The following is a 12,057-nucleotide window of genomic DNA, read 5'->3' on the forward strand; positions in this document are numbered from 1 at the left end:
AGGAAATGGGATCGTGCACGCTTTTAAAAACTTGCGCGCATCACATAACATTCTGTATTCATCTGCTTTCTTTTGCTTGCATGAACACAGTTGTTTTTGTCAGTCGGGCTGCTTCTCATTTCTAGAGATTCATCCTTATTGTCAAACCCTACTTTAAAAAAAATACAATTTAAAAATGATTTTCGACCAGCCAAAGTGGATAGTGGGAGTGGCTTTCTAATCCGCCACAGCCGAAGTCTACCTGCGGTTGGTGGGTGTTAATGTCAAGCCCTGGTGTTAACCCATTAATCTGTTTATACTGTATTTAGGCTACATACACACTGTAATATTTCAGGAGGAACGGCTGCATACAAATATGGAAATAAACTCGAAATTGTGATAACCTTAGTGACATTTGGTTTTGTATCCTCAGATTTTTAAACAGTAATATTACAGCAACTAAATAATAATTATTGTCAACATTTTTAGTTAAACCAACAGCAGGACTCGAAATTGCGACCATTTCGGTCACTTATGCGCCCGAAATTTTATCTATGCAACCTCAAAATATATTTGGAAGCATTTTTGCGAGTGCATAAAATTGATGTGTGCGACCAGTTTTTACTGCAAAGTGTTCACCATATGCGCGGATTTGGAGGACATTCACGCAGAATGCATCTCTGCACTTGAAATGCGAAACGTAGTGCTCAGGAATGGTTTACAACAGCTGTCATGTCAACTTGCTGCAGTAAACAAAGCCAAGTCTGTAATACTTGCCTCGCCTTTGAGCTCTTCTTATTGGGACATTGCTCTAGAGCAGAGCGTGAATGGATTGGTTAATATCAGCTGTCAATCACTCAGTCAATGCCTTCTGGCTTGGGATGACTGGGAGAGCTACTATTGCGAAAAATTATAAAGTGCTGAATATGAGAATTAAGATTACACTGACAGATGTTTTTTTAGAAACTGTCATCTAAAGTTACAAATAATGACACATCTCAGTAGTGATCATGTGCTGAATGTCAATCACACATCTACACTTTTCAAAGAGTGGATAAAAGACTTCCATTGGCTTCAAGTCCGCTATGAAAAGTCTGTGGGATGGAATTTTCATGTAACTGTTTGCCACATCTAGCACGAGAGCTTCTGTTTAATCCTTCATATAATCGCCAGATGCCCGCCGTGCAAGTGGCAGCTATATGTAAAATGTAACACCACGTACACCATGGCAAACGGGGTTGAGCCGAGAAAACTATTATCGCTACTCATGAAGACCGGTATAGCTATTAACATGATGTATGCATATAAAAGGCTACAGTACATGTCAAAAGCATCAGTGCAATATCAGACACCACCCGTGAGAACAGCACAGCGGTCTGTGTATGCTTTGGTCACTCAGTTATGTTATAAAATCTATTTTCTTGTAATAACGGGATTTCGTTGAGACATTTTCCTCACGCATGCATATATATATATATATATATATATATATATAAATATTTTTTTTTTGCTTTTTAGTTTGATTTGTATTGATTTTAAATGCAATAACTCTGTTTGTATAAAACATGTAGTAACGTTGCTTATAATTGGTGGGTGCGACTAAATTTTGTCTGAAGCGCCTACATTTTTTAAGTTAGGAGCACCGGTGCTACCAAACAAAAAGGTTAATTTTGAGCCTTGAACAGTAACAGAGGAGGCTTTTATGTTTGGAAGGCCATTTTTGCAATTGATTTTTCTCAGTTTTCTTTTACCACAGTTCTAGTACATGGCCATATAGTCTGACATAGTGTCATTGTGTTCTCTGTCTTGTCCCAGAATCCTCTACCAACGTTGCGTCTTGGCAAGTCATCTGATGTGCGTCAAGGTGAATTTGTGGTTGCCATGGGGAGCCCCTTTTCTCTTAAAAACACCATCACATCTGGAATCGTCAGCTCTGCTCAAAGAGGCAGTAAAGAACTGGGTCTCTCCAACTCCAACATGGACTACATCCAGACGGACGCTACCATAGATGTAAGAGCACTGGAAACTGGGTGGTGTTGCATGCAAAAAAATGTATGTCATCATTTAATGAATTGCATTCCATCACTCAATCACAATTCTGCTTTACAGTTTGGAAATTCAGGAGGGCCTCTCATAAACCTGGTGAGTCGCTGACATTTACTCAAAAAACTGCTTCTGCCTTTTGGTTTAAAGGGTCCAAAAACACCGAAACACATTTTTGAGATGTCAATAGTCATATATATGTTCCACGCTGCTAAAAACACTATTAGGATACATATATTTCACAATAAAAGTGAAAATTGATTGTTTTTGCGTTATTTCAAACAAATTCGTTCTTCCGGTTTGAAAAGAAATTTTGAAGCTACGTCAAGGCCACGAGCTCCTTGTGCAAATTCCAGCATGGAGACTGGCTGTCTGTACCGGCGGGTACAATGTGACGTCTTTGAGCTTTCATCATTAATTCAAGAGAAAGACGAACTAATCAGCGCGCTCTATTGTGAATGAGGTGCAGCTTTATTAATATGCATGATAGCTTCAAAAACTACCTGTTACAGTATTCAGAGAGACGCCACGTTGTGTTGCTAACTGTAAATAAAACAAGTGGAAGAAGAAGAATTGTTCGGAGACATGGGTCGTCAGTGTTGTTTATAAACGTGCCACAACAAAGGTTTTGTTTTCATTTTCCCGCAGTGAGAAAGGACCCACATTTGTGGACTACAGTGGTCTTCTAACACGCAACAAAAATGTTTGTAAGGAACATTTTTACCCGAGAGCTTTTCGCATCTGGAAATGGTGAAATCCGGATTTGCCCATCGTCTTCTTTTAAAAAAAGAAGCAGTTCCAGTTCGCGTTGATTGTCCTGTCTCTATGGATTTGGTAAGTAAGCAATCGGTGTTCTTTGTTTGTTTATTCAGATGGCAACGGTAGTTAGTATCGTCAGCAGTACTCTTTCAATATCACTACAGTATTATGGACTGAAAGATCTGCTGTAAATGCTGCTCTCCGAATGTAAACATGTAAACACCTTAATCAAACTATTACCATCTTGTAGGATTTTCGCCACATTTTGTAACGTGATGATCTCTACACACACGGCTGCTTGACACTATTCTCTGCGGAGGTTTTTTTTTGTCTCCCATATGATGTGCGGTATCCAAAATTCCATTAAAACTACACTCTTCTAGCAGTTCTTTGCATCAAATATCTCGTTTGTCATGGGGGGCACGCATGAAAAGTTCTTGAATGAAAATGAAAGTGCCAAACTGCAGTTAAAGTCGACAAATTTAGAATAAAACGCCCCAAAATTACATGAGACTTATTATGAGACTAAATTACGGAGGAAACGTGGATAGCGTGGTGACACAATAACGTTAATCGTATTATGTGCTTTAACATGTAAAACGGGATCATGAAATGAACATTCAAAAAGCAACTCATGCAAACACCTTAATCATATTGTTGTTTTAATCAGATTAAGGCAAATAGTTAGATTACTGATGTCCACAAAATCATTGCTTTATCTGTTAAACCGACAAGTGTAACACAAACTACTCTCCTGTCTTCATGTGGAATAAAAATTCCAAGTAACTCAACACAAGCAAAGGCAAATACAAGCGTGGTAGGAGTATTTATAGCCGCAGACATGCAACCTTATTCAGTGGTAGAAAATTCTGATTTTAGGTATTTAGGGCGTACTCGCATTATGCTATCCGAACCGTGTCCAGGCCCGTTTCCCGGATCGTTTGAGAAGTGTGAGTGCGCTGAATCGGGCTCAGGCATGGTTTACCTGGCCAACCCTGACCCGGTTGGAAGAGGTAAGCCTGAGCGCGGTTTACTTGGGCTTTGGTGTGGTACGCTTGTAGTGTGAGTGCAAAACACGCCAAAGCCTGAAACTGAAAGCGAGACCTGACTCTTAAGGGACTGTTTCATATGGATTAATTAATAATTCTTACTGTTCAATGAACGCAAACCGCCGTAGTTTATTAAATATGCAAACCCCTCACTGTATGACAGCTGCGCACCTTCAGCAAACCTTCTCATTCCTACAGCATGAGGGCTTTATGATTGTTTATGAGCGCCAAAAGTGGCGGATCTGTTCGCCAAAATATCTGACTGCGTGTCATCGCATCCCTAAGGACTGTTTGGCGAAATATTTGACTGCATGTCACTGCATATCAAACGACTGAAACGATATAACTAGAGAAATCTCCACTGTGCTGAGCGAGAGCGCTTCTCTACTGAACAGCGCAGCATCGATGACTTAAGCGTGCCCAGGCCAGATTGTAATGTGAGTGCGGGCCGTCGGGGGAGATGTGAGGGGGGGGACAAGCGTGCTTTTGCCCGGTTCGAGGCAACTGTACATAGTACACGGCCTTAATTAGCCTGCTAGAACCACGCTACGAAATCACACATGCACATTTAGTAGTTGACTACAGATTGCTGAACCTTCAGAGCAACAAAGAGCTTCATGACTGTCATTGTTTTCAAATGTTCATCAATATTGTATTGTACTGGCCATACTCTAGCCTTATGTAATAAACTGATGTATCATGTTTGTACTCTTCAGGATGGTGAGGTCATCGGCATTAATACCATGAAAGTGACAGCAGGGATTTCCTTCGCTATTCCCTCAGACAGAGTCCGTCTCTTCCTTGACCGATCTGCAGACAAACAGAGTAAGAATGACCTCACAGCTGCTTGCTTTTGTCTGTGACATCATTTTTTTCACTGACAGATGGTTATTGGGTCTTTTTTTCAGAGTCTTGGTTTGGAGAATCGGGATGGAAGAGGCGTTACATTGGAGTGATGATGTTGACTTTGACCCCCAGGTGCCAAACACTTTTATTACAATTTTACAGGAGAGCAAAATTCATACATTATGGAATCTACAGATTTTTGTTATATACCACTAGATTTGGCTCTTAGAAATTCAAGTGCTGGAATACCTGGAAAATTGGCTTGTTCTGTTGAAAAGTGCTTAATTTATCAAGGAGAATTTGTTTGCAATTTTCACGCCCGAAAAATAAAAATGTTTGTGAATTTTTGTGACAATTTAATGCAAAAATACCCGCACAAACTACCGTGATTCCGAAGCAGTGATTTAAATGATATGAGAAGTGGCCAATCACAGTCAACCTTGTCTAGATTTACATTGAACGTAAGGGCGGGACAAAGGCCTTTCTGTGTTGCAGTGACAGAAAAAAACTACTTAAAAACAAATGTTTTAATGGAAAAATGCTTTTGGGATGTTTTCACTATATGTTATTAGCAAGAGTAATTAAACCACGGACATACTTCCTGCCATTTCAACGATCTACACACACATTTTTCTCTCTTCTCTCCGCTCTCTTCTTCTGACTTGTCTGTCACTTTTCTGAATGTTGGCGTGGGAATGCAGGTATTGCTCAATTACTCATTTCTGCATACGTCGTGAGCGCTTTATTTTAACATGAGAGCGCAGTCATGTACATTAATCATAAAAACACATATGTGACCTCTTAAATAGGCTTTTTCAAATTAACTGCAAGTCCTCTCATCATCTCGTGTGTGTGATCAGACTGTATACAATCGCTATCTCTTCAATATTAAAGTAGAAATTATTTATCTTAGCTCCTTGACTAAATTTAGTATTTAGAGTACAGACTTTTTATTTGGCTGTATCGTCAAGTGAAACTTACTTTGAGCAAAGTTGGGACTTTTTATATTTTTTTAAGACAAAAGAATTATGCTAGAAATGTTTCTGTTTGGGGTATTTGTGGGATTTATACATTTTAGCTGTATTCTGATCTGTCTTAAAGCATCACTGAATTGTACAGGCATTACAGGTCAAAGCAATCTGCTGTTACATTTATCATAATAAACAATAAGACTCTTCAAACACTGCTTTGAAAAATGTAGTGTTGTCATAATTCAAATACCTAGAGTTAAACAACATTTGCTTTATTATTTTATTACTGACAGTGTAGTAGTCTTTCTTGTAAAATTATTTCAGTTTAAGATCAAGTGTAAAATAATATTTCCATGTGCTGTACAGCTATTTAAGAAACAAATTTGCCATATTGTAAAGACAAGAATGAGCAAATAAGAAAAATGATGTAAAATATGTAAATAAAAGGCTAAATTTAAATATTTTTATCATATACTTTAATTAAACCTTTCAAAACTTGAAAATATTGTTTAAAAAATGGACAAAATGTGTCTCTGGCCTCATAGAGTGTGGGGTTGTTTTGCCAGTACTAATGAAAAAGATTTATTGTCATGGAAGGAAAAATCGACCATACTTCCTTTGTTAGTGCACATTTTTATATATGTAGCTTTGTGATTCAAGCAATTAAACCATTCAAATAAATTTATCATCATTTCTTTTAAAAAGAGCCAAAATGAAAATCTGAGTTTTTTTCCCCAAAAAAATATCTAACTAGTACTCTGAGTAGTTTTTAAAATAGTACTTTGTACTTTTACCCAATGTTAGTATTATTTACTAAAACTTGTATTATTTTAGCAGTGTAATAGTATAAAAAAACATTTTTACAAGCATATTTAGTGCAGGTTTAATATATTATTAATACACAATTGATTAATTAATTTTATTATTATTATGATCATTAATGGTTTTTATTTGTATATTTATATAAATTCCTATGCAGTGTTTTAATACGTTGCGTGTCAGTGTTGAAAATAAAAATAGGTGCTGGAAAAAAGTGCTCAAAAGTCCTTGATTTTCATTAGGCTGTGCCTTTATGAGCCCTGTAAAATTCAAGATATTTAAGGTTTTAGTTTTGTATACATAATGTAGAGTTGAGCAATATCATATATTTTTATTTTTTTGTCCCAAATGACATGAGTTCAATTGTGGTATTGATTTGAACAGTTCTGTGAATAATTAAAGGTGCAGTAGGGGATCTGCCAAAATGCTAACCACTCAGCCTATTATCTTTGGACCGCGGGGAGGGACTGTGATTCAAAGCCACACGGCCTGAAATCTGCATTTGCTGACAGTTTGAGCTACTTATCTGAATTACGGGAGATGTCGACCCGACAATATTTAATTGGATGAACATTTTTTAGTTTTATGCTTTACCCATAATATAAAATACATAAAAACACATTTAGATCATTTACTTTAATCATTACTATTGGACTGTGAAGAGACTTTCAACCAGCACAACTAAAATGTTTCTGAGGACAATCACCTACTGCACCTTTAATTCAATGCATTGCAAATTAACAGCATTTCCTTTGTCACACTCTATGCGACTGAAGTAGTATGAATGTTTTGTTGAGGTGTTTTTGGTTGAAGCGAATGTAATATTGATTGTTATGCTGATCTATCTATCAAACTATCAATTTATCTATCTATGAATCTATCTATCTTTCTTATCTATTTATCAATCAATCCTTAAACTGTAAACATTCCGCTGAAGTGAGTCTTTTATTATCTTTAAATTCTCTTTTTCCCCTTCTCAGTATAATCGAAGAGCTAAGGATGCGAGACCCGTCCTTCCCTGATGTTTCTCATGGAGTTCTCATCCACCGTGTGATTGTAGGATCTCCAGCCAACAGGTGTGCTGCTCTCTGAACATGATGTTATCAGCTGTTGATTAAGGCACCCTATTGATGATGTCATTTCCTGTTTTCTGTTTTGCAGAGCCGGAATGAAGCCAGGAGATGTTATTATTGAGATCAATGTGGTAAAGGTGAACACGTCGGAGGAGATATATAATGCTGTGAGGACCAGCGAAAGCTTAAATGTGGTGGTCCGCCGGGGGGCCGGCCTGCTCATGCTGCACATGACCCCAGAGTCCACAGAGTGACATCAAGTCAAGTATTTAGTAAGATTAAGAAATGGTGAGTAATGAGAAGCTGTCATAGTTGGAGCTGTTGTAAGAAAGGAATCATCTAAAGAGTTGTAGCAAACGCTGGACATTCGTGTAGTAAACGTGTTTCTGGAAGCGTATGAAATAATGTGGATGATTCAGACTTCTGTACACTGGATAAACCTCAGTGTGTCTGCGCAAACTACACTATCATTATTGATTTGAAGGAATATCACTGAATATTTTGTTTAGGATTGTCATGATGGCAACAAACACTCAACGACCTTAATAAAACTGGGTGCTCTTATTGTGAAAATGCTGATGTTTTGTATTGAGTCTCACATTCTCATGTTACGACGTTTGTATTTTAATACATTTTTCTGAACAGCTCTGATTTCACAATAAACCATTGGAATATTTATTGATGATTTGCTGATGTCGCAGTGACTGATATGTTTAGGTTTTGGGTCAGCGCTGTACAGCATTCTGAAAAAGTGTATTTCTAAAAGTGCGCCGTAATGACGCCAGTGTCAACTGCAGTGTGTGTTGGAAAGGACTGGATGCTGTTCAAACCTCATGCCAAGTTTTTGTCACCCCATACAAAACCATTTTAAATCCACACAATCTGACAACACTGGGGCTAGATCACAATATAAGCCACAACACAAGTGAGTTCAATAAAATATATCTTTATTACAGACATGTACAATAATCAAATATACAAAACATTCTGCTAATGTGACTCAGAACTCCAGCATGGACCAGTCGTGGTAAGGCATCTCTTCTAGAGGAATTCTGCACTCTGGATTCTCATGCAGACAAGCCCTCATCATATCACAGCATTCTGTGAAGAAGAAATGGAGAGGTGAGGTTATTGTTATTATTAATATTATTATACCGTTTTTGCTTAATTGTTCTTTGATGAACATCTCACCTTGAGAGAGGGTAAATTTGGACCAGTCATGTTGGAGGTAGTACAGGTCATACGCTGATGGGAATTCTCCATGGAGCATTGTGAACAGAAGAACCCCAAGAGAATAGACCGTCGCTGGTTTGGCCCGGTAGCATCCTTTTTCATAAAACTCTGGCGGGATGTACGCTTCTGTGCCTGAAGGAGAGACGTTTAGTTTAGCATCATGTTGAATATATATACCAGATGGGCTTCAGCTGTGCTAATTAACCAGCTTTCAATACGTATATTAAAAATGCTTATGCACATTCATAACTAGTGTTGTCAAAAGTATCAACTACCAATCGATACCGACACTCATCACAGTCATATTTGCTGAGCATGTGAACACCAATGGCCAATCAGTGGTGTTTAACAGCGCTCAAATTGACTTGTTAAATGTCAGAATCGATTGGTACCGAAGTCGATACTTTTGACCACACTATTCAAAACACCTACCAGAGAAGATACTGTAGGCTGATTCCATCATGAAGTCTCCACACCCGAAGTCGATCAGCTTGACTTCCAGTGTGTCGGGGTTCACCAGCAGGTTTTGAAGCTTAATGTCCCGGTGGAACACCCCGCGGTAACAGCACACGTTGGCCGCATAAACAGCTTGCCTCATGATGGTATGTGCTGTTTTCTCACTGAGGACTCCTCCGCTGACTTCAAGGAATGCCTCCAGGTCCATGCTTGGACTAGGCCGCTCCATCACCATGACATAATGGTTTTCAAAGACCTGCCAGTCCAGGAGCTTAATAATGTTCGCACACCTGGAGCCACCGCTGGCCATGTTTGCCAAGGTGATCTCTAGAGGAAGTGGCTGGTCACATGACTGAAAACAAAATAATAATGTTGGTTTTCAAACAAGGGTTTCTGACCACAGCCTGTGGTCTATAATAAATATAAGACTTTATAAACTGAACACAGCGAACAGAAAGTGTAGTCTACTCACAGAGCTGACATCTTGCATATTTGGGGTCTTCTGGACAAATTTAACTGCCACCTGTTTAAAGGAACAATTGAACAATTAACATGTGCACGGAGATCATTTCATTCAGTCATAAATCCTGAACAGAGGATTCATTCGTCAGCAGAAATGTCCAAACAATGAAAGCTCTGATGATGTTCTTTAAACAGGGAACTTCATCAGAGGATTTGAGTCTACAAAAATGAATACCTGCAGACCATCCTGTATGCGAATCCCCTCATACACGGAGCCGAAACCTCCTTCACCAAGCTGCTTTCCGAGTTTGTAGCGGCAGCTGATGTCATCTGTTAAAAATGAAGAAAATGTCATTAAATTATAAACCAAATAAAAACACAAACAGTTGAAGTCAGAATTATTGTCAGATTTCAGAACATGATAGTTTTAATAACTCATTTCTAATAACTGATGTCTTTTATCTTTGTCGTGATGACAGTACATCATATTTACTGGATATTTTCAAGATACCAGTGTTCAGCTTAAAGTTCTGAATACTTAAACTTTATTGCTCTGCATCATTTGGGAAATATTTAAAAAATATGAATAAAAAATCACAGGAGGGCGAATAATTTTGACTTCAACTGTATAATTTTACAAAGTTTGATGAGCCTAAACAAATGTTCTGAACTCCAGCAATAAACTTACTATTGTCCAAGCAGGTCCCATCATCTGCTGTAGACTTCACAGCAGAGTCCTCTTGTGAGACCTGATCCGGTAAAGGGTTCGAGTTTTCATCCAGGGCAGAGTCACAGATGTCATCTGTTATGAGCTGCTGGCTCACTGGAAGTTCATTGTCCTCATCGGATGGTGAACTTGGAGGACTATCAAGCTCTTGCTCCAGGCTGTCCTCGCTGAGGGAGGATTCATTGTCTGCTGGGAAGTGAAGCTCTGCAGAGTCGTTCTCAATGACCACTGCAGAGTCAAAGCTGTTCACTTCAGGTTTAAAGTCCAAGTCTTCGTCTGCTGGATCATCAAGAGCTGGAGGTTGGAGAACTTCCAGCTCCAGGTTGCTCACAGCAGTGCAGAAGAATTTAGAGCTACTGATGGGCTCTGCGTGAAGTTTGTGGATCTCCTGCACACATAGCTGATCTAAAGAGAGGAAGGAACATCATTAATATGACTCTACAACTCTTTTTGACAAGATATTTGAACAGTTCATTTGCAGAAACATTACTCAATGTGTTTTTATTAATGATCTTCAAGGTTTTTCTGCATTGAATTAGCAAACAAGTAAACTATATATCTAAAGGCAAAGCTCACTGAAATAAAAAAAATCCTAATACAAATAATTCTTATTTTTTCTGTTTTTTACACAAAACTACAAATTCTGAAGAAAATTCCTGAAATCAGCAGCCATTAACCTTCATTGTAGGAACACAAAATACTGTGGAAGTCAATGGCTGAAAGCACCTCAAACAGGTTTAAGGAGTAAATTATGACAGAATTGTCTTGTTTATGTGAACTGTGGCTTTAAGAAACTATCTTTCTAAAATGTCTTCCAGTTAATGTTCATTTCTGATCTTTAAACACTTATGTGATGTGTTTGGTGTGTTTAATATGCTTTAGTAATTAAAAGTGCTGATAAATCTATTTTACCAACAACAGTAGCTCTTCTTCTGGAAACACAGGCGAAGAAGATGGGAGACAATTTGAGTTTCCTCTTTTTCTGTCTCCCTGCCTGTTTTCCTGCAGCGACGGCCGGGTCATCGGTCATCAGATGACGGTGATTCTCTGTCGTGCTGCCGGTGGGTTCGAGTGGCTCACACGGTTGTTCGTTCGCACACTTAACACCAAACGCTTTCTTCAGACGGTTAATCAGTTTTGAAAATGCCATTTTATCACTGTACTGTTGAATCGCAGAAAGTACTGAACTACTAGACATCCAAAGAAGCTAATGAGAGTTTCTGCTACGTCAAAAAGCTTTATACTGTCACCGATGATGTCAGAGTTCCACAATTCCATTTGGTATTACGTAGAGACTTTTTAAAACACAACAAACTTCTAATGAAAGCCCGCGCTAGACTGACTGGCTCATTCGCCTTAATGTGCTCACACAGCCACCTGCTTATATACACATTTTTTCCAATTATTAATTAAATTAATTTTGCACTTAGGCCTATGTATTTTTTCTGTCATGCACAACTTTTTCTGCGCTTTGCTTTTTATTACAATTATTACCATGTTTATATATATTTATACGTGTGTGTGTGCGTGCGTGCGTCCGTGTGTGTGTGTGTGTGTGTGTGTGTGTGTGTGTGTGTGTGTGTGTGTGTGTGATTCATTTATTTTGAGTAGCTCATTTCGGTTATTTTATATTTTCATTA

General features: G+C 38.4%; 2 protein-coding genes across 4 annotated transcripts in view; one reads left to right on the plus strand and one right to left on the minus strand.

Annotated features, from left to right (window-relative positions):
• The window catches only part of LOC103909414 (serine protease HTRA2, mitochondrial-like), a 31,490-nt gene extending 23,279 nt beyond the window's left edge, over positions 1 to 8,211 (plus strand). For 2 of the 3 annotated variants that reach the window (XM_073935717.1, XM_073935716.1), the window contains 6 exons: positions 1,795 to 1,989; positions 2,089 to 2,121; positions 4,547 to 4,655; positions 4,739 to 4,808; positions 7,447 to 7,542; positions 7,628 to 8,211. In XM_073935717.1, coding sequence (XP_073791818.1) covers positions 1,861 to 1,989; positions 2,089 to 2,121; positions 4,547 to 4,655; positions 4,739 to 4,808; positions 7,447 to 7,542; positions 7,628 to 7,793 — 603 coding nt within the window. In that variant the 5' untranslated portion in view covers positions 1,795 to 1,860 and the 3' untranslated portion in view covers positions 7,794 to 8,211. Of the gene's footprint in view, positions 1 to 1,794; positions 1,990 to 2,088; positions 2,122 to 2,670; positions 2,857 to 4,546; positions 4,656 to 4,738; positions 4,809 to 7,446; positions 7,543 to 7,627 lie in introns of those variants that run through there. The other variant, XM_073935718.1, reaches the window with a different exon arrangement.
• Positions 8,212 to 8,465: 254 nt separating this feature from the next.
• On the minus strand, positions 8,466 to 11,978 carry LOC137488857 (serine/threonine-protein kinase pim-2-like). Its single transcript, XM_073935711.1, has 7 exons — positions 11,330 to 11,978; positions 10,379 to 10,822; positions 9,926 to 10,020; positions 9,701 to 9,751; positions 9,205 to 9,580; positions 8,731 to 8,904; positions 8,466 to 8,640 (listed from the first exon to the last, which is right to left on the minus strand). Exons 1-7 carry the CDS (start codon positions 11,613 to 11,615, stop codon positions 8,540 to 8,542), a joined length of 1,527 nt encoding a protein of 508 aa, XP_073791812.1. The 5' UTR covers positions 11,616 to 11,978; the 3' UTR covers positions 8,466 to 8,539.
• Between the last annotated feature and the right edge of the window lie 79 nt (positions 11,979 to 12,057).

Source organism: Danio rerio, chromosome 21, assembly GCF_049306965.1.
Source record: "Danio rerio strain Tuebingen ecotype United States chromosome 21, GRCz12tu, whole genome shotgun sequence".
NCBI lineage: Eukaryota > Metazoa > Chordata > Actinopteri > Cypriniformes > Danionidae > Danio > Danio rerio.